This window comes from Sesamum indicum, linkage group LG6 (assembly GCF_026168435.1).
Source record: "Sesamum indicum cultivar Baizhima isolate 11 linkage group LG6, ASM2616843v1, whole genome shotgun sequence".
Classification (NCBI taxonomy): domain Eukaryota; kingdom Viridiplantae; phylum Streptophyta; class Magnoliopsida; order Lamiales; family Pedaliaceae; genus Sesamum; species Sesamum indicum.
Window position 1 is genome coordinate 26,527,084 of NC_142662.1, and position 20,331 is coordinate 26,547,414.

At 38.1% G+C, this 20,331-nt stretch overlaps 3 protein-coding genes across 4 annotated transcripts; 1 reads left to right on the forward strand and 2 right to left on the reverse strand.

The window, feature by feature from the left end:
* Positions 1 to 163: 163 nt before the first annotated feature.
* Positions 164 to 3,751, reverse strand: LOC105163237 (putative glutathione peroxidase 4). The gene is made up of 6 exons (XM_011081513.3): positions 3,463 to 3,751; positions 3,285 to 3,361; positions 3,088 to 3,149; positions 2,739 to 2,857; positions 855 to 1,022; positions 164 to 653 (listed from the first exon to the last, which is right to left on the reverse strand). The coding sequence occupies exons 1-6, from the start codon at positions 3,514 to 3,516 to the stop codon at positions 621 to 623; spliced, it is 513 nt and encodes a 170-aa protein (XP_011079815.1). The 5' UTR covers positions 3,517 to 3,751; the 3' UTR covers positions 164 to 620.
* A 1,201-nt stretch (positions 3,752 to 4,952) lies between these two features.
* Positions 4,953 to 16,111, reverse strand: LOC105163360 (Tudor/PWWP/MBT domain-containing protein). 2 transcript variants are annotated; one of them, XM_088881282.1, is made up of 12 exons: positions 15,681 to 16,111; positions 13,204 to 13,280; positions 9,728 to 11,722; positions 9,156 to 9,612; positions 8,684 to 8,792; positions 8,440 to 8,549; positions 8,143 to 8,327; positions 7,560 to 8,028; positions 6,988 to 7,423; positions 6,701 to 6,880; positions 5,490 to 5,541; positions 4,953 to 5,404 (listed from the first exon to the last, which is right to left on the reverse strand). In XM_088881282.1, the coding sequence occupies exons 1-11, from the start codon at positions 15,801 to 15,803 to the stop codon at positions 5,516 to 5,518; spliced, it is 4,167 nt and encodes a 1,388-aa protein (XP_088737408.1). In that variant the 5' UTR covers positions 15,804 to 16,111; the 3' UTR covers positions 4,953 to 5,404; positions 5,490 to 5,515. The 2 variants fall into 2 exon arrangements, with proteins under 2 accessions (XP_088737408.1, XP_011079974.2); XM_011081672.3 differs by having other exon boundaries at positions 6,988 to 7,444; positions 15,681 to 16,110.
* Positions 16,112 to 18,689: 2,578 nt separating this feature from the next.
* Positions 18,690 to 19,858, forward strand: EDL3 (EID1-like 3). Its single transcript, XM_011081512.3, has one exon. It carries the CDS (start codon positions 18,714 to 18,716, stop codon positions 19,590 to 19,592), a length of 879 nt encoding a protein of 292 aa, XP_011079814.3. The 5' UTR covers positions 18,690 to 18,713; the 3' UTR covers positions 19,593 to 19,858.
* Positions 19,859 to 20,331: the final 473 nt, after the last annotated feature.

Consider the following 20,331-nt stretch of genomic DNA (forward strand, 5'->3'; position numbering starts at 1 on the left):
TTCATGCAAATCACTGAATATATATATATATATATACATATATACACCCCCAAACCTATAGAATCATTCATGAAATTGTTGTATAATTATGAGGCCAAGTGAAAATGGTCCAAGAATGGTGACCAGAAATATGAACTAAAATGAAATAATGAAGGTGGGGTAATGACAGAACAGTGGTTTCTTATGATTCAATAGCTACCGTCATAGTATAGTAGCAGAAGAAGCACTGCAAAAGGGATTATAGACAATATCCTTCAGAATTCGACATCATACCAACTATCAACAACCAACGCTACGGTGAATGGTCTTGTACCATCACAATCACTACTGTTTGAACTTAAACTAACTTCAAATACAGACAACAGATTACATAGTGAACCCGAGGAAACGAAGTTCACAAATCTTAAGGAAACAACACATGGTCCACAGCATAGCAGATGATCCGATCCACACCAGGGATATACAACCATGTTTGTATGTCACACTGACGAGGCCAAAAGTAACATAGCCAAATACACATCTAATTTGCTGCATTTCAGAGTTCACAACACGCATGCTTCCATTATGTGGACTATATAAGTTCAGTTTTCTAGTCTACGTCTAAGCTGAACACAAGTCACTCAAGTTTCTCCCAGAGCTTTTCTAATATCGTCCTGCAATCATAAAAGCGAAATAGCATGTGAAACATATGCTCAAAGAGATCCATAAGTGATACTCATGTGCATTTTTAACTTTCCAAGAGGTACTAAAGCAACCTGGTTGAAACACAATATTAATGTAAGTAGATATTACATGAACATGTTTGTCAACAGAAAAGGAGGGGGGTGGGGGGGGGGGGTAAGAGAGAGAGAAACCTCAATTGCCAAAGGTGAGGTGGCCGTTCCATAGCGTTTAATTACATGCCCATGTTTGTCAACTAGAAACTTGGTGAAGTTCCATTTGATGCTAGAACCACAATAACCACCTTTACTTGCTTTAAGGAATTTATAAACTGGTGCTGTATCTGGTCCATTCACTTTTACCTCAACAGTAAAACATTATCAATAAGTAATTGAAAAGTCGGAACAAACAACAAAATTGGGAAAGAGAAACATATATTTGTATGATATACACAATAATAATTTCCACTTTTCCATTGCCAGTATTCCAGCATCATTCTCTATCCAGCACCTTATGTTAGTTTGTCATAGAAAGACCAACACAGGTTTATATTCTAAAACCAACGAAAAGAGGGTTTTTGAACTAAAAGCGAGGGGGGGGGGTGGACCAACCAACAAAAATTAATGAGTAAGGAGCATGAAACTTCTGTTCCCACACTAAAGTTAGAGCAAAATGAGGGTAAATCAAACTAATGGATTGCCTCAAAGATGGATAACTCAAAAAAACTAATAGGAAAATTCCAAATGATTTGGGACAGAGTGAAAACAATTGGTGAAGGCTGCCCCTTGAGCATCCAAATAAAGACCCATAAACATATTTATGAAAACATAGAGCAACTAATCACCACTACTACTACCACCAATAAAGCAGATAGTGGACATCATTATTGGCCAGTCACCAAGTCTGAAAGAAGAAAAGAAGAATTTCCAAAGTGTAAATGGTTGGAAATATTCATTAAGGCAGTTGCTAATATTAAGAAGGTTCTACTCAACATTCAACTACAATAACTGGAAACAGATTATACTAAGATATTAAGCAAGATAAGACCTGTTACAATATTCATTCACACAAAGCAGCATATAATAAGATAAATTTCTTTCACAATTAAATTGTGCATAAAGATTTGAATAATATTCATGTTGCTCTAAGAACAAGTATCATCTGGATACACTTTTTTGCTAATCTGTAGCCCGTAGGCAGAGCGTAGCTGCAATAAAGCCTAACTGAACTTGTGAACATTTTTATTTTTCTAAATCTTCCAGAAAAGGGTTGGCTTGATTTGTGATAACCTGTCTGCATGGGATCCGATAATAGGTTTCAAATTCGAGGACAGAATCAGTTAAATAATGGAACCCGACAATGCTGCCGCATATATTTCACATGCCATTCATCAACACATAGTGAATTTGAACAACTCCTTTAGCCAATCTATAATGTACCTTTTCTCCATATCTAGACCAAACTCCAAAATTTACCTCTTGAACTACTCTACATGACTCTTGGTTGATGTAAAATTTGTTCATCCATAATGCGTTTTAGAGAATGTAGTTTCTGCACTTACTTGAATTAGCTCTAATATTTTCCAGTCTGCGTCACAGATTAATAAGTGTTTGATACACCCCCTATTTACTACTTTATCAGCCGAAATCCTTGCACATGAAGAATTCCTTTGCCTGATAACAACTCCGATATTTTCATGTTGACCAATCTATTTATAGGGGCGTGGAACTATAACTCCATTAGTTTTCTTTCCTTTTACTTCTCGTTGAATAGTACTTCAGTCAGCTCTCAGAAAGTTGGTTGCCTTAATGCTATTCCATTACATCAAACAGCCTTCCAGGGAATCCTTTAATTCAACTTCAAGTATAGCATGGCTAAAATTAAATGATTTTTTTTCCACACAATGGTTCATCAATATAATGGATCAATATTTCGAATAAACAAAGAACTGAGGCAAAGCACAACAGAATAAAACAACAAAAGCATTATCGAGCAACCTCAACATGTCCAATGCTAAATACTTCCAATAAGAAATATTTTTGCAAATCCCAAGAGAGTAACCAAATGAAACTACTTACCTTTTGAAAGATGGGATACTCAGCCTTGAATCGTGTGCAGGCAAATTGTTCTACTTCTTGGCTCGATCGTGGCTCTTGATTCATGAATTGATTGCATGGAAAGGCCAAAATCTCAAAACCTGAGATACAAAATCATATTAGAAATACAAGCACCCATGCAAAATCACTAGCTTCATTTGTAAAGCTCCAAAGACATAATAAAGGAAAACAAAAGTTTCCTTAACTTCAAATCATGGTTACAGGAAGAGAACATCAATGATTAGATATTGAAAGTGCTTCATCGATGAACATACCCTCCAAAAAACAAAAAGATAAATCGCAAGAAGCCAGGTAAAAAGAAGTAACTGACCCTTATCCTTGTACTTAGTGTAAAGTTCAGTCAACTGGGTGTAATTTGAGTTCGTGAACCCGCTGTTCAGCCAATCACACAGACAATCACAACGTGCCCAGATACCAACATACAAAATTCCACCCAGAAAGAAAACCCAACAAAAAAAGAAAAAGAAAAACGCAAAAACACATCAAGAAAGAAAAGAAGGGCCTCACCATTTGGAAGCAACATTAACAACAAGCAAGACCTTCCGTTCATAAATCTTCAGGTTCACGATATTACCTTTGCTGTCCTGTTCGAAATAATTAGAACTTCAGAAAATTTCCATAATTCTTCTTCCATACAGCAAAGGTAAATAATTTTACACCCAACACATACACAGAAAAAACGAACCTTGACGGTGAAATCGTGGAGGGATTTCTGTGGGACTGAAGAAGAAGCACCCATTTAATTCTTTCTACCCTTTTTCCTATCTACGGCGAACAATTCAGTGACCAGGTAATTTTCGCAGCCGAAGTTGACGAATGATAGGTGGTAAAGTGAAAGAGAGGAGTGCAGTTTGAATGAGCGCATGAATAATGTGAAAATCACGTAATGTATATCTCAGGCTTATCATCTTACAACTGCTAATGCTATTCAATTCATCCAACACACGGAAACTCCCTTTTTCTTGTCTTCCTATTGAATGTTGTTTGTATGTTCTTAATGGTTGTAGTCCTACTCTTTGTTCATTATCCTCTTGTTTTTTTAATGATTAATTACGCTTAAAAATGTAAAATTATGTTTTCCTTCTAATAAATTTAAAATTACATTTACACTTTTTTTTTCAAAAATTCATTGTTTACATATGAGATCTTTCGTTAGGGTTTGTATAAACATAAATCTTCAATGTCACCCCTAAATGTTGTCATTTAATAATTTTGTATTTGTAAAAAGAAAATTGTAATGAAGTTAATTTCATGCCATATATATATCATATTTATTTTTTTATAAGTAAAGAAACATATATGAGAATATTAAAGGAGAAGTAAAATTCAAAACTTATATAATTTTTTTATTTATGTTAGTGTTTTTCATCATACCCTAATAAAGAAGACCAGTATAAAAGGAGAATTTTTAAAAGGGATGCTAATGTAATTTCAAAAAATAAATTAGGAAAAAGAAATAAGTCTACATTTTCAAATAAATTCTATGTGTAGTCAATTCCTGTTTTTTTAATAAATTCTAGATAGCAAATTTTTGTATCTCATGTACGGACGCAAATACAACAATTTTGTACGTGGAGAAAACCCCACTTTCAATTGGAACAAATGCTTAATTGTCTAAAAATCCCAATAAATTTTAATCTTTCTTTGCTGGTTTTGGTTGAGCTCGAGTCGATTTATAAAAGATCATTCAATGACCCAAAATTAATAATCAAATTATTATTAATGATACATTATAATAAGTTTGATCAGATTTTATGGCATGCCATCCATATAGTTCTTGTTCAAAAATGCTAATCTATAAATTTACCTGGACAGATATAAGCAACTAGTTCTCTTTTAAAACAAATAAGAGCTTTATGCGTAGTGTACGAGTAATCGGCAAAGTATGAAACTTTAGTGATCTTACGTGGAGGCGGCTGTTCAATTATCTTCGGTCCTGGAAATTATAGCCAAGCGAAAAAACTATAAACCTCAGCATCTCTAGCGAAAAATATATTGAACACAGTTACATGTTCTGGGTAAAGAACTATATCAAAACTTAATCAACCAGTTTAATAGCACTAATTTCAAATTCAGAACTCAAAATCAAGAAGCTCAGTAGTACACACCATCACCATCACTCCCCTCAGCATCATAATTACTAATCACAGGAACATGATAAGTATTGGCAACGTATTTGAGATGCAAATTGAGCATGAATCATTCTGATCGACTGGGGAGGTAGAACTGCTCAAAATGTACAGCTAAGTTAACATTTTTACAATGGAGAGATGGGGCGCGAGCAGATATCACAGATCATTGCCTCAAGATTGATCTCAAATTCTACCAGCCTACAAGTATAAATTGTATGGTTCCGCTCAACAAAATTCAGAGAATTATAATCAATCAATACACAGGAGTTAACAGCCTAGGGGTAACACCGCATCTCCATGCCCAAATGGGACAGCTAATCATCTATTCATTTTGGACAGACGGGACAGCTACATACATATATATACAATCAAGCAAGGAGCATGACGTCCTTCTTCTTTGGCCAGAGCAAGGACAATATCTTTTAAAAGTCCCACAGTAGTCGATTATAAGAAGAAATTTCTCAGACGAGCCATAGCACCAAACAAAAATCCATCCTGTTCAGAGATGCCAAAATAAGCACATAGGGATATGTGATTCAAAAAATAATGGAAACCAAATAGAAAGGGTAGCGAATAATACCAGCTTGAAGCAGCTCCTCAGACAAATCATCTTGGTCTCCAAAAATTAGGACCTGAAACATAAAGCAATTAGAAAAATTCGCCAAAGGGGTAAGGCATCTATTCGTAAGTTTGAACAAACTGGCAACAGTACTTCTATCTGGTCCATCAATGATTGTACAAAACCAGTTACAGTTGAATGATTAGTCCTGCTTCATGGGGAGCTTGGTTCATCCCTCAGCCCAAAGACAAAATTAGAACAACAAACTTAAAATGTTCACCTCTATCAAGGGCAACAGTACTCAAAATAAAATACAGCCATCTCAAAGAAGAGCAAGCATTTATTTGCGAGTCACCTACGTGACACATCATCCATGCAAAAGTGACACCAACATATTCCACAATATTTGAACATAGCTTTGTAGGCCGACTTAATAGTCCAAGGACTCTTTTGGCTATATATATCCAAAAATCAGGTAGATTCTATCCACATCGATGAACTCTACTCAAACTTCATAAGGGAAGAAAACTTCATTGAGGAATGAAGATGGAGTAAGGATGTCAAATCTCAGGTGTACCAACATATATCATCTCTTATAGCAAATGTTAAACGTACATTTTTCCTCTTAGTAATCTTTCAAAGCCATTATACTCCAACTGTCATTCGAGTCATTTAGCTCATGTTCAGTCTATTCATCCACTAGTTCTCATACAACTACATTTACGGCCAACGTCGACCAGTCAACAGGTTCAATCATTTAATTTGCTTACAAAATTAGGTGGGGGTGATGTTGGAGTGGCATTCAAACCTCAATGATTTGTTTATTGCTAAACAGCACATGTACCTTGCAAACAATCATCCCAAATCCTTCATACTGAGTTTCTCAAAAAGTGTTTGGCAAAGTTATAAATGTCATCTACAGAATCCACACCTAATTGATGAAACTTCAGGAATATTAGCAAAGACGAAAATAGATATTCATCGTGATCATAGATGTATGAAAATATCAACATGATAAGCACTAGAGAACTATCCGACATATTGCTTGCTGCAAGAAATGTCAGCAAACTGTATTTCACTACAAGGCTGAAGAAGATTTTTCAATAGAATTCCAAACACAATCATCTCACACATGTTATTCTATTTAAGTAAATCAGATGTAATGAACTCGCAAAAAGTTGGCAAAATCAGATTTACTTTTTCTCAATCCAAGAAAAAGATTGATGGCACACCTCTACTTGCGACAGGAATAGGACCTTCAGAAGGTGGTCTATAGGGATCAAAATGTCTGTGGTTCATGGGCCGTGGAGGGAAATTCCACCTACTATTAGATAATGCTGGCTCATGCAGGCCACTGTACGACATGGGCGCGGGTGCATGTGCTATCCTGTTACCATCTGAATAGCATGGACCTGGGTAAGAAGAGGACAAGAAAGGTTCTGGATAAGCAAGATCCAAATTCAAAAATTAATCAAAATGCCCGAAATGCTAGAATACAAGCAGTAGAAGCCATAGTTACCAGGGGATGGAAATGGAGGCTTCCAGCATTCTCCAATATTGTCGCGTGGGCCATATTTATTTCTATCACGATCCCTGTAAAAGTTTCCGTTTTCTGCATTATGTGCACGGTATCTGTTGAGGTGGGAAGGAGGTGGGATATCTCTCCGCGATTGGATCCGTTGTTCTTGCACATATGAAAATTGATTTGAAGGAGCAGGGTGAGGAGGGCGCAAATGAAAACCCTTGCTGAAAGTATCAGTTGGCTGGATACTATTAGAACCTCGACCAGATAAAAATGAGGTAGGGTGATCACTGAATGAGGAAGCACTATTAGCTTCAGGCATCTGTCTCGGCAGCTTGGCTTCAAAACCCTTGTTGTCATGAACATGTAGATGGCCAGCATCCACGGTTGATGGGTTGACTCTGGACAAAGCAGACTGGTTCACTGCGGATTCCTGCACACTGCTGTTAAATTTCTGCAGCCGCACAAAGATCAAGTAAAACACATATTACTAAAATCTTTGGTAACTTGTTAGTACATGGTAGCAGTATTATAGAGAGGATGGGTATGGAGGAAGGACAAAGACAAACCTGAGAATTCGAATAAGGCTTTGAATTAGGACCATTTGTAACAGAACCAAGCACTGCAGGACAAGCAAATGATGGTGGAAGTGGAGGGGGGGGCGGGGGAGATCTTGACAAAAGAGCAGGTGTCAGTTGTACATCATTCGCATGTTGGGCGGTAAATTGTGCTGCACAATGCCTGTTAGATTGATTATGTAACATTTGTGTTGAATCTGCTCCACCAATATTACTGGTGGATGTAATTTCGACTTCACAACAGGGAGCCACATCCTCCATTTCAAGCTCACCATCTACATCTTCCAAGATATGGCTGCGTTTCCCAACTGCAGGAATCTGAGTCATTTCTCCATCAAGTTTTTCAGTATTATGCTCTGGGGTTACAGCCTCGAAGCTCTCTCCATCAGAATCACTTCCTCCACCGTCATCCCTCAGCATAGGAGGCATACAGAAACCAGGAAGCTGAATGCTCGAATTGCTAAAAGAAAAGGATAAAGCTCATTAGTGGCTGTACAAAGATATACCATCCTACCCAGACGTAAAAACATTTTTAATACAACAGATTCTTCATCTAAACTGAGGCAAGAATTACCTCCCATATTCATCAACCAGCATGCCCTCCATTTCTCTAATAGGATCATCAAAAGCCCTTTCATTTCTCAAGGGTCGACGAGAGCCAGCAGTAGGATATGAACCACAAAGGGCATCAAGCTCCCGAATATGGTGGCGAATTATGGGTTCGGGAAGAATCTTCCTCTCCTGCCAAACTCTCAAAACCTATCAATCAAGCCAGGAAAGAGAACATTATCACCATATATTATGAAACATAGGGATCATGAGCAAGAGAAAGGTCAAAAGTATATATCAAGACAGCGATTGCTCAACTAACTTTCAAACACTGCCTATGATTCTCACGGGAACTACTGCCAGGAGGGGCAGCAGCTAATAGTAAACGGGGCAACAGTGCCTGGATTGCAGAGGGATATACACCAGCATCACCTGAACAAGTAAACATATTCAGCATATAAAATAACGCAAGAAATACATGCTGCAACTGTACAAGAACTCAGGTACAATGCAGGCCACATGAAATAGATTAATTACCATAAGGAAAAAGTTAAATTTTAAGTTACCTTTCATGCCTCGAGAGCACTGAGTGATAGAATCCACAAGGAAAAACAAGTCAACTTTTTTGTGTAAATTTGACTCAATCTCCAAATTACGAGACAGTACTTCCACCACCTAGAGCAAAAAAAATACTAAATTATCACCAACGTGCACTCTATTAATATCCAACTTCATAGCTCTTCATGCATAAATAGTATTGAGATAGAGCATCCTAAAGAGTCGTTAGCTAGAAAACTTCTTGAATAAGGAGATGTGGGAGGAGAATACAATGAAGAGTTCCTACAAAATTAAGCAAGTTTTCCTATGGATCAATCAATAGAGGCCAAGTTGTGAGTTGTGACTAAAACATACAACCAACGAGCAGACAAGAATTAAATTGGAAATCATCCATGTTAAAGCAAAGCATGTGCCACTTTTTTAACTGGTCCCATCAAAATTGGGACCAATAAAATCTTATTATTACGAGGAGAGGTATACCTTGGTTGCTAAACCAAATTTTGCACAGTCAATTGCAATCCGCGTAGCTCGACCAATGCTATCTTTTGTTCTCGTCAATGATCCAATGACAGCCTCAAAGGATGATAAAGAATCTCCTTTTCCGCTAGACTTGCCAACAAGTTTAGCTTTTTCTAAATGGAACTGGACATCAGGACCGCAAGCACTACTATTTTCAAGAGAATGATTATTATCTGATGCAGATATATTGCATATGGAGGAACTGGGAGGAGATTCCCTTGCAACAGAGTCTGGCCCATCAGTCAACGACGAAGACTGAGTGACCGAAACTGCTCTATCATCCATCTGATCATCAGAAACAGAAGTAGAATGAAATAGAGATTGATGATAACAACTATTGAGAGCCTTCAGAGGAGTAACAGAGAGCATATTATTTGAATCCAATGATGCTGGCCTTGCTTCTTCCACAGACTCAGACCTGAAGATATGAACACAGAAAAGCAAAACATGGCACAACAGTTATACATACAATGTTATTTATGGGAAAAGAAACAGAACATAGACTGAGAAATGGTGCATATTCAAAACCTTACCTCTTGCCGTCTTGGTTATCCTCAGCTGATAAAAGATTCTTCATCTTCTGTGTGTCATCACCCTCGCCATCTGCATTGTCAGGCTGGATACCAGTGTTGATATTAGGTGAACCACCAGCAACTTGTTTGATTCTATCTAAATCCATCTGTGAAATTTCATGATCAGATTCCTTATCATTTTTGTTCAACCCTGATTGTTCAGTCGCACAGTGATCAATGGGAGACATTTTCAAACCGAGAGCACTGCTGTCTAAATGAGCCAATCGCTCACCAACATTAAGTGAATCTAGTTTTACATGATGCTCAATTTCTGCAGGGAACTCATTTAATGGGGACATTTTTTGACATTCAGTATCAACACCTTCCACATATTCGAATGAGTCTGCTTTACCACCATCTGATACAAGTTTAATAGTTTTTGCATCATTCTCCAATGTTTCCACATTTGGCATGGCACAGAACACAGAAGCACTCGACACGGAATCACCATTGATCATATTCCCCACAGCTCCTGATCCCAATTCATTAACAGCTTTCTTTTCCACCGACAGCTCAGAGACCTCTGGAATGGAAGAAGGAAAATACTCATTGCTCTGAGTATTCGGAGCTGGTGAACAACTGGATGCTCTTTGACAAACCTCGGCCACATTGGCAGACATGGCCTCCAAGGCCCGATGAAGGCGTTTGGATGGAGGTAAAGCAGCTTCCCCATCCACAAAATTCTTTCTAGCTTCCCAAAAGTGAGGCTTTCGAGCAGGACTTACACGTGATAAGCATCCATGAGTTTGATCTTCTTTAATGGGGGCAGATTTCCCATCAGCAGGAGCATCCACCTCACGGCTCCAGGGCCCAGAGGGCTGCGAAGTAACACTTTCAGGAGCAGCAGACCCTTTCTCCTCTTTATGAAGGAAAGTGATTTCTTCCTCTGCTGTCGGTGATGGTCTGCCCATACGAACTCTGGCTCTTTTGACTAAAGGCAAGTGTTCGTCACCATCATCCTTAACATATCGCTGCGTCAATTTCTCACTAAAACTGGGTGAAGCACACCCAGTTCTGAGCACTTCAGCATCTGAAGTTACTATATTGAGTTCAGCCGCCTCAACAGTATCAGTGTGGTGTCTTTTCCGATTACACTTCCTTTTCTTCTTAAGGATGACAGTGTTAGTCTGAAAGTCCAACCTATGACTTAACTCTGTTTCCTCTTCATCATTTTCAGTGAAAGGCTCCTGCTTGCTAGCCAAGTTGCTGGGTCCATCATTGGTACCAAGCCTATCAGCATCCACTGCCATAATTTCAGGATCACTCTCTTCGATGCTATCATTTGATTCAAGGGCATGTGAGTGGATGCCTTCTTCCTCAGAATCATCAGACGATTTCATAATCCTTTTACTTCGTCTCACAGATCTATCCTGCAATGCATTAGGACCCGAGCGCCTAGAGCTCCTAGTGTTATTAATAGAAGGCAGCACCATACCTCGGGGTCTACTTGCATCTCTCCTAGAAGAACTTTTTGACCTTTGAGCAAGCTTCTTCCTCTTGGAGCCACTTTTTTGTGATCGGGCAACATCAGTTTTGTGTCTTGCCAAATCAGTGGTACACTCAGGTGATCCTGTAAGCACCAAATTAGAAGGTGCCTCCACCAATGGGATCTCCTCATCATGCAAAGCATCTTCAGCTGCTGCAGCTACAGCAACTTCAGTTAGAGAATTCAAATCATTATTGGTCCCCATAGAAAGTGGTTTAACTGTAACTACAGCAGCTTCATCCTTCACAGCTTTAATCAAGGATTCCTCTGAGTTGTTTATATTGGTGATGTTAGTTTCCTCAGTGCCGTTAACCCTACTAACCTGGTCCTGTTCCTTCAACTTCTCGAAGCAATCAATTATCTCCTTTACTGCACGAACAAAATCAGCACCTTTTCCATGGCGTTTCCCCAAGAGAGACACTTTCTTCTCTTCTGTGAATTCTTCTACATCGGCAGGATTACAGAAGGCACTGTACAATAGAAAAAATTCTTAAAGAACAACACAGAGCAGTGTAACATTTGAATGAGAATATCAATACCAACCATGCACTTTAGATGTACCCTTAAACACACACTGCAAATAAACAGCCAGCTAAGCAATAACAAATTTATACATCACTGTTTATTAACGATAGCACATCATCTCTCTGTTTTGGTAGTTAGACTATAGTTACTATAATTAGAGATATGTGACATAATTCAGTAAGTGATGGAGCAAGAGTTCATGCAGTCAACACAACAAGCAGCTAAACTCCTGTAACTTATGAAAAACAGAGAGCTGCTTATTCATGAAAACATTGAGAAGGAATGGAGTTAAACATTACAAAGCAAAAGCAAATAGAAGCTATCAGGAACCTCCTGTTAATATATATATTCCACAGCCAACCAGCAGTGAAAATTTTCCACCCAGAAGAGCAAACTACAACCCATAACCATGCTGCCCTAATATCAGTTCAAGCTCCTCCTAAATTCTAAAAATACTCCAACTCAACACCCTAGTTGGCTGATCTGATTTTCTCAACTGGGGATCTCCTCTTGTTAAGCAATCAACTTATCAATTAAATAAATGGGAAATTTGTATTAGTATTGACGCCACCTGATTAATGACTGACCTCCATTGCTCCACTGTGCAACAGAACTCTCAAACCATAACTCCAGTATAACAATTTCCATACTTGTCAGCGATGTTCAGACATATAACTACTGTGGCTAAGATACTTGAAGAAGACCTCAATAAGAAAGTGCGGCAGCAAATGTGTACAGAAAATAAATTGTATCCAGTCAACTAAAATACATCACCAAAATTGGCTAGTGTATGTAGCAGCAAAATGAAAGAGACAATTAGTTCCCACACCATATGCTAACTAGAAACCAATGATGCGGCGGTCAGTTATTTCAGATTACTCTATTGAGAACCTAGTAAGCTTGATTCACCATACTAAGGTTCATGGTGAAGCTAACCTTTGCAAATTAACAGCTTTTGCCAATATTCAGTTCCACATATCAGAATGCAATTGTTCTGAGCTGCAAATTAATGATTTATACTAAGAATTATCTATAAAACCACTCCCACTGAAAGCAGGGATTTATATAAATAATTGATCAGAAAAACTAAGACTGCCTAACTTCTGAAGCCAGAAGCTTTCCAAGTGCCATTTTAGAATGGAAGTTAAAATATAAGGACAGGGGGATATTTGACGTGCAATCAGTCATGCTACTAACAAGAAAAAAAGTGACTAAATGAAAGTATCTACAAGATACATCAAGTGTATGTCATCAATCAAACATTATACTAGAAATTCAGAAGTCAAGATTTCCAATGATGAAAGAGAAAGATCTTCAACTTAACCGACAATCAAAATTTTGATGAGGAGAACAAATGCGATGAATCAGTCTAAGGGAACCTAAGGCAAAATATTTTGAAAGTAACAACAGAAACACGTGAGCTCACATTTGTTCAGTCCCAAAAAAGTAGACCACTACTTTCTTCCAATCAGCAGGGTAACCCCACTTCTCTGGCTCACTCACCTGCCATGGAGAAAAGAAAGAAACAATACTCAGTAAAACCACTGACCTTTCGAATGCGAAAAGAATCCACTAGCCATGAAAGCTAAAGTCATAATGCATGGAACCACTGAAGAGAATTCTATCTCAGCAAATAGAAACAAATGAATAAAGTGCGACTTATTCTACATAATAACTTCTCAAGGTCTCATGTCGATTCAAGTCACATGTACAGAGGGCCAACAAGCATAATAACTCATACAGTCACAACCCAGTCAAATCCACCACCAACCACCATGAAGCATTCTATTGCTATCACTTCACTAGTTGGTGCAAACAAGTTCCGGAAGTTCATAAAGTGCAGTGATGAGGGAAGATGTGGAAGGTGTACATTCACACAATTTAATTTTAGGGGTTACAGGACTTCGTGATCGCCTGGAAACCGTAGATTCTAGTTTTCGGCAGCATATGAAAGACGTATATGATGTCATGGACACAATTCGTTCTCCATGGTTGTGGATGAAAGACCTTGACTAATATGATGTCATGGAGCAGTGACATCTTTTTATCCATTCTATTGCCTCTTCTCTCATCAAATTCCTCCAACTTTTAAATGCATGATCCAAATCGATCTACTTTTTCATGACCCACAGAACGGAATTTTCTTGAACAGAAAGAAGTATTCATATCCCACTCCGAGCCAAACCATTCATTGTTTTGGTCTCTTTCCTAACTAAACAATATAGTCAGCCAAGTTCCCTTACAAGGAAAAGAAATGGGTGCTTGAGAATAGAATGCATATGATCTATTACAAGTGTTTAATTTCAGAAGAATTCATGCATTGGCCTGTAGCTTGCAAGTCAGGGATGTACAGATTCTCCTAACTTCAAGGAGCTCCAATCCCCCTCTACTCCACTGAGACTTACCTCTGACCAAAATGTGGAATGGTTTTCAGTATTAGAGAATCACAAGGTTTTGAAGAAATACGTGTAAAGTATGGCACGGGCAACCATTTGGTCTCTTACGTGGGGGAACCAAAAAATCTCTTTCAGTTTTGTTTCTTAACATCCCACATCAAATAATCTTCTTGAATCTTTGCAGGCTTAGCAGGGCAATTTTTTTGAAATGGCCACGACCAAACTTGCCTGCAATGCTCTGCTCAAATGATCGTCCATTCCATCATTCCACACTCTAAATACATCTTGACTACCAACCCTCTATTTCCTCAAGACCTTTTAGAACAAATAATGAATAAAAAGTTCCACACTAAAAGCATACTACATCATACAGGAACCTATGTGCAATCCAAAAATGATAATAAACGTCTATGTAAAAAGTCCTGAGATACAATTATTGTTCATATATCCCATCTCACAATTTAGATTCTAATATGTTGAAGCCTGAAGGGTGCGACACGCTAACATTGAGCTCGGACCCCTATAATAGAATGCTCTGGTTTAACGGGATACTTATTGAGAGAATATGCTTCCCTAAATGAAGAAAGAGAGGAGAATCTTCCCATGGTACAAATTGGGCAGTTGCACTAGGAAAGAGAGTTGGGGGGCTTCCTTAAGGTGACAGGACAGGGTTTGAAGAATGTCAATCCAAAAATATATTTGTAACATATTAAGTAGCCAACGCAAGGAAGATAAACGTATAAAGATAAAGAAAATTTGCAACATCTACCTACTTCAAATATCTTATCTGCATATATGCATTTTATTGAAAAAGGCTCACTGGATGCATGTATAAATTCTCTGGTTGGCCTAAAGGATAACGAAAAAAACACCTTTGGAATGACAGAAAGTCTTCACATCCTTAGTGAGGACACATGAATACAAGTTACAGAAGAACCAACTTTCTACTTTGATTACAAGCAATGCTATATCAATCCATTATATTATATGGGATATATATCACCGAAAATGTACCTCTATAATAATATCCACAAGTCCAATACCATCATCAGAATTTTCTAGCACCTCAATCACCAAGAAAGCTAGTTTGTTACGAGATCCATTCTGGACTGTATACATAATAGAGTACAGATATCCCAAAATTTAACTAGTGCCACAATTGTATCAAGAAATTACGCTAGTGCATTCCAACTTCTAAAGAATCCCATACATAACCCCTGCACATTCATTACTGAATCTAATTTTCATTCAGAGCATAAAGTTACTCTTATTATTTCAATTTTAAACAGCATGTTCATGCAGATATAAACTTCAAAAGGGACAAAACACACTTCTGAAGCTACAACTACAATTTTTAAGCCAGATCCATTGATACCAAACAACATATACAGAACATAAGTACAAAACCCAGGAACTGAAAAGCAGTAAAATCCAACTAACCAGTGGAAATAAAATTAAGAAAACTTATCATTGCGCCAAAGAAAAAACAAAAAAGATTGAGACATACTGTCGCAGGCCAGGCCGGAAATCCTTTGACTTTGGCAAGCACAAGATCACCGACCTTCCACTTCCGCCGAGCGGCGGCCGCTGCCGCCGCTCTGTTGGCACCTTTCCTTCGGCTGGGCGCCATTAATACACTACACCAACGAAGAATTCCCAGGCATTGGAAGACAAAATCAAGAAAGAACAAAAACCCTAACACCCTACTAAAAGTGTTTACAAGAAACCCAATTCAAACTACAATTGCCCTGATATAATGGTTTATACAGACTTAAATGAGTAGTTGTACAAAACCCCAAGCCTTATCGACGGATGGGAGAGGAGAAGTGAGGGGGGTTAGTGAAAGAAGGTTGTGGCTGTGGGTGAGTGTTTTGTGGAAGAAAATGTGAGCGAAATAGGAGAAAAACAGATATGAAATGAGTTGGTTTATTTGCAGCAGGGGGGGTGATTCTAACGTGCACCGGTGGCGTGCGGGATAAGGAGCGTCTATAGATACGAATATTGAGCCGAATCACTATTGGGCTGCATAATGGGCTTTCTATACTTGCTACAAAAAGATGGAAATAAAGGAGTTTCGCAGTTGGACTACCCAACTTTTCATATTTGGGCCGGCCCATAAGAGTTTAAGGTACTTGACCCAACTTTTGCATGCATTCTTAAATATATAAAATAAAATCCTAAAATTATTTTTTAAACAATATTATTACCAATAAAGTGGTTCAAATACCATCCACCTGTCCTAAAAACCAAATGTTTGATTCAAACATTCTTTCAGCACGTGCCAATCATCTACGATACCTTAAAATGGCAACTGCCCTATTTTTATTGGACTCAAAATTTATCATATTTTTTTTTTTTTTCAAACTCAAAATCTAATTTTTAATCCAGCATCAGGCATGTCCCGACTCCATACCCAATGGATCTAACACACAAAATCAAATTAATAATTTGTCCGTCTCTTCACTTAATGAATATCATTTTCTAAACAAATAAAATTAGAATTAATAAATTATTAAAAAATACTATTTATGTTGCAAAAATAGATATACAAAATGTTGATTTTCTTCCCCACTTCAAAATTTTACTATATTTTTCTAGAATTTTTTTTCATTATCCAAAATCATGAGATTATTGGGAATTCCTCTTATCATTCAAATATTGTTAGAACCATATATACTTGAAATATCTTATTTTTTAATTTCTTTACATTTCGAATTTTCTTGCACTCAAAAAAAAATAAAAATAAAAATTGTGGACAAAATATTTTGGAATAGGAAAAAATTATAAGAAAAACATCAAGAAACCCTACCTACACTCAACCACGCGTATTCGTCTTCTGTCCCTACCAGAAACCAATGTCAATTCCATAGGAATTAGTGGATTCAAGGTATGCCTTGTCCCAACATATATCGTACAAAGCCCAAACGTCGCAAGCTGTCTGCGAGGGTCTCTTTTGTCTTTTCCATACGAGGAAATTTAATCATTAATCCCTCAGGCTCAGGCAGACATATCTCACATTAACCAGACTATTAATTAAGGAAACCCCACTTTTAATGAACATTGATTTCCCCAAATTAATGATATTAATTGTTTGTTCCTAATTACATCATTAATCACTTTGGGTTATTTCTTTTGTAGGCAGGAGGGATCCAAGGTTTGTTAAATGGGAGGTACACATAATTTGATGTCTTTTTTAATTTATTTTTAATTTGTTTAAGGAAGTGGAAGCGGCTGCGCAAATAAAAAAAAAGAAAAAATCTGTAAAGTATTCCACCCGTCGTATTTCTAATTTAATAATAAAAATTATGTAATGTCTGAATTTATTCGTTTTTTTATATACATGTTTTAATTAATTGTATAATCATAACTTAAGATGCGGCAATGGAAGTAAAATGACACATTTGCTTGTCATGAATCAACTATAACAGCTAAAAGAGTATCTGCAAATACTTATTGAAAATAAATTAAAAGAGTGTTCTTGTTTTATAACTTTCACTTTTAGACAATTTAAATCGAGTTGATTCAGTTCGAAAATTATAAGCAGCTTACTTCCAGACATTCTAAATTCAATTATTTTTTTTTCACTTTTAATTTTATTTTTAAATACTCTCAACAATTATTACTGCTTGTTACAATATTTTTTTTACAACTTATTTTTATTACAAAAGTAGAAAGTTATTGCAGATACTTTTTAATTATTGATGAAAATAAATAGATGAATGATGCTGTTTTCATCTTATCTAAGATTTTTTGTACATTTGTGTGTGTTGTAAATGGAATTAGCGATGAAGGACAAGTAATAAGTGTACTTTAGGGTGAATCATATATAGTGACATGGTTGTGGGAGTGATGATTGTATGTAAATCCAACTGAGATTGATGTTGAAGATAAGTTGGTTAGAATTGGACAAATAGAAAGAGAGAGAGAGAGATTATTAGATTAGTATGGGAAATTAAAAAGAATGATTGTCCGAAAGAAAACTTTCACTTTCAAAATTCCACTTTCATAGATCCTGTCCGATAATTTAAAGTTTAAACCTCCCACCCCCCAATCCCGCGCCCCTCACCATGTGACAACACATGCAAACAGTAGTTTCCCAGTCATCCAAAAAGTCAAACTTTCTACGTGGGCTGCAAATACCTACCCCCACGTGTACCCCCACAATTAGTAGGTAGCACTAAAATTATATAAACCCAGATATTTATTGCTTCCCTTCCTCCTAATCCGCCACGTATTCCTCAGATATTTCGAGCCACGAAAATGATATCTTCTGCCCACCACGTGGCACCCTCTTCCTTCTCATCATTTCCCATCGCCGGGGGCAATTCTTGTTTTTTTCTTACAATCTTTCTCCACTATGTTTTCCTCAGGGCCTCAACGCACCAATCGCCTTCCGGTACGTGTTAGGTTCCCAATGATGAGAACACACGTATCATCTCCTCCTGGGTTTTGTTTGTCACTCATTATTTTCCCTTCTCCACGTGTCCTCCCCTGTTATATAACCCGCGTCGAGTCGACACCGTTTCAACGCCACTGGATAATGTGTCTCAAAATGGGTGAGAGTGAGAGTTCGAGCCAGATGCCCCGGCTCAATGAGTCAGCCGACTCTGGGATACTCAACGAGCGAGTTCTCATCTTGGTTTTTGAGTCTTTGAAATGGGATATCCATACTCTCTGCAGAACGGCGGCGGTCAACCGCCGGCTCCGCGCCCTGGCTAAACGCCTCCTTTGGCGGGAGCTCTGCTTGTACCGCGCGCCGCGGATGATGTCAACTTTGACAGAGGGCTCGCAGAGCAACCGGATGATCGGAGGCTGGAACACGCTGGCCAAGCTATTATTCTTCTGCGGCGGCTGCCAGTCGACTCGGCATTTCAGGCTGAGTCAGCCTTCCCCGGGTCATTTCGTTAAATCGTCCCGGTTTTCCAAGACTTCGGGTCGGAGCTTCCTGGCGAAGAACTGCAGAGGGGATGTCCTGTACGTGAGCGACCCGTGCGAGCACCCGACGGGGGACAAGCAAGACGACGTCGGAATATACAGAGGGGTGTTTCGGGCATTTATGAAGTCGAGGACACGGGACTTTCTGATAAGGAGACAGGTGGAGTTCGAGGCAGGGGTGAAGTGTCCGTACTGCGGCGCCCGCGTGTGGAGCATGACGGCGGCGAGGCTGATTCCCAGGAAGAGCGCGGCTAGGCGGCTGGGGTCCAGCGACGGCGCTCTAGAGTATTTCGTGTGTTTGAACGGGCACCTGCACGGCACGTGCTGGTTGGTACCACTGTCATCCGACGAGGACGCAGAAGACGTCGACGACGAGGATGATGATAGTATTGGTAGCGATGAGGACGACTACGATGACGAGGCTGATGGCGGGTCCGGTAATCACGATGATATCCAGGTTAGAAACGGAAGGATATGTTTTTAGAATCAGAGAGCTTGTGTAGGATAGTTTAATTTGCTGAAATCAATGAACTCATCAAGATTGTCCAGATTAACTTAACGGAGCCGTTAATTGACAGTTCCAAAATCATTGATTATGGAAGAGATTGAGGGTGAAATTAGGAGAAAGTATTTTTGTTGGGACTTAATGTATAATTATAATTGTATGGGAATTAAGTGGGCAGTCGAATGATTGATGAGAGAGCCTCTCTGTTTTTCTTGGACAAGAACTACACAAACTTTCTTTCTTTATTTCTCGAGTACATTATTACATTCCCTCTTCAGAGTTGAGTGTGTGTGAAGATTATTGTAACTTTTTTTAATTATGATTTAGATGTTGCATGCGTTTGCATGCAGCACCGCTGATGATTCATTTTGAATTTTCAGTTATATATTTATTTTTAATTTTCTCACAAATTTATTTCATTCTCTTCTCGTAAATCATAATTACTGCTCTCTTTCTTTTAATTTCCAATATTTTGTTAATATATATATCATGAGACCCTCATAATTCATTTGTTTTAGACTTAGCCAAAATTTACTTTGAGTTATTAGTTGGGATAGCCCACTAAATCACTTTTAATTTTTTATTTGCTTCATTTTGAATCGGCTCGATAATAGTAACTAAAGCTCGTTGTCGTAGTTCATTGCAATTGTATTGTAATCTCAAAGTCATCTATACCGCTTAAATTTCATTGTGTCAAGTAAAGGAGCACATTCTCCTC

What these genes read in the sequence shown, in the direction of transcription:
- LOC105163237 (XM_011081513.3), bottom strand. Translation starts at nt 3,516, where the DNA reads ATGGGTGCTTCTTCTTCAGTCCCACAGAAATCCCTCCACGATTTCACC. An exon ending in TCCACGATTTCACCGTCAAG is followed by an intron (nt 3,362 to 3,462) that starts GTTCGTTTTTTC and finishes TATTTCGAACAG; the next exon opens with GACAGCAAAGGTAATATCGT. An exon ending in CCTCACCTTTGGCAATTGAG is followed by an intron (nt 654 to 854) that starts GTTTCTCTCTCT and finishes TTATGATTGCAG; the next exon opens with GACGATATTAGAAAAGCTCT.
- LOC105163360 (XM_011081672.3), bottom strand. Translation starts at nt 15,803, where the DNA reads ATGGCGCCCAGCCGAAGGAAAGGTGCCAACAGAGCGGCGGCAGCGGCC. An exon ending in ATCATAGGCAGTGTTTGAAA is followed by an intron (nt 8,328 to 8,439) that starts GTTAGTTGAGCA and finishes CTTGATTGATAG; the next exon opens with GTTTTGAGAGTTTGGCAGGA. An exon ending in AGCCTTATTCGAATTCTCAG is followed by an intron (nt 7,445 to 7,559) that starts GTTTGTCTTTGT and finishes GTGCGGCTGCAG; the next exon opens with AAATTTAACAGCAGTGTGCA.
- EDL3 (XM_011081512.3), top strand. Translation starts at nt 18,714, where the DNA reads ATGTGTCTCAAAATGGGTGAGAGTGAGAGTTCGAGCCAGATGCCCCGG.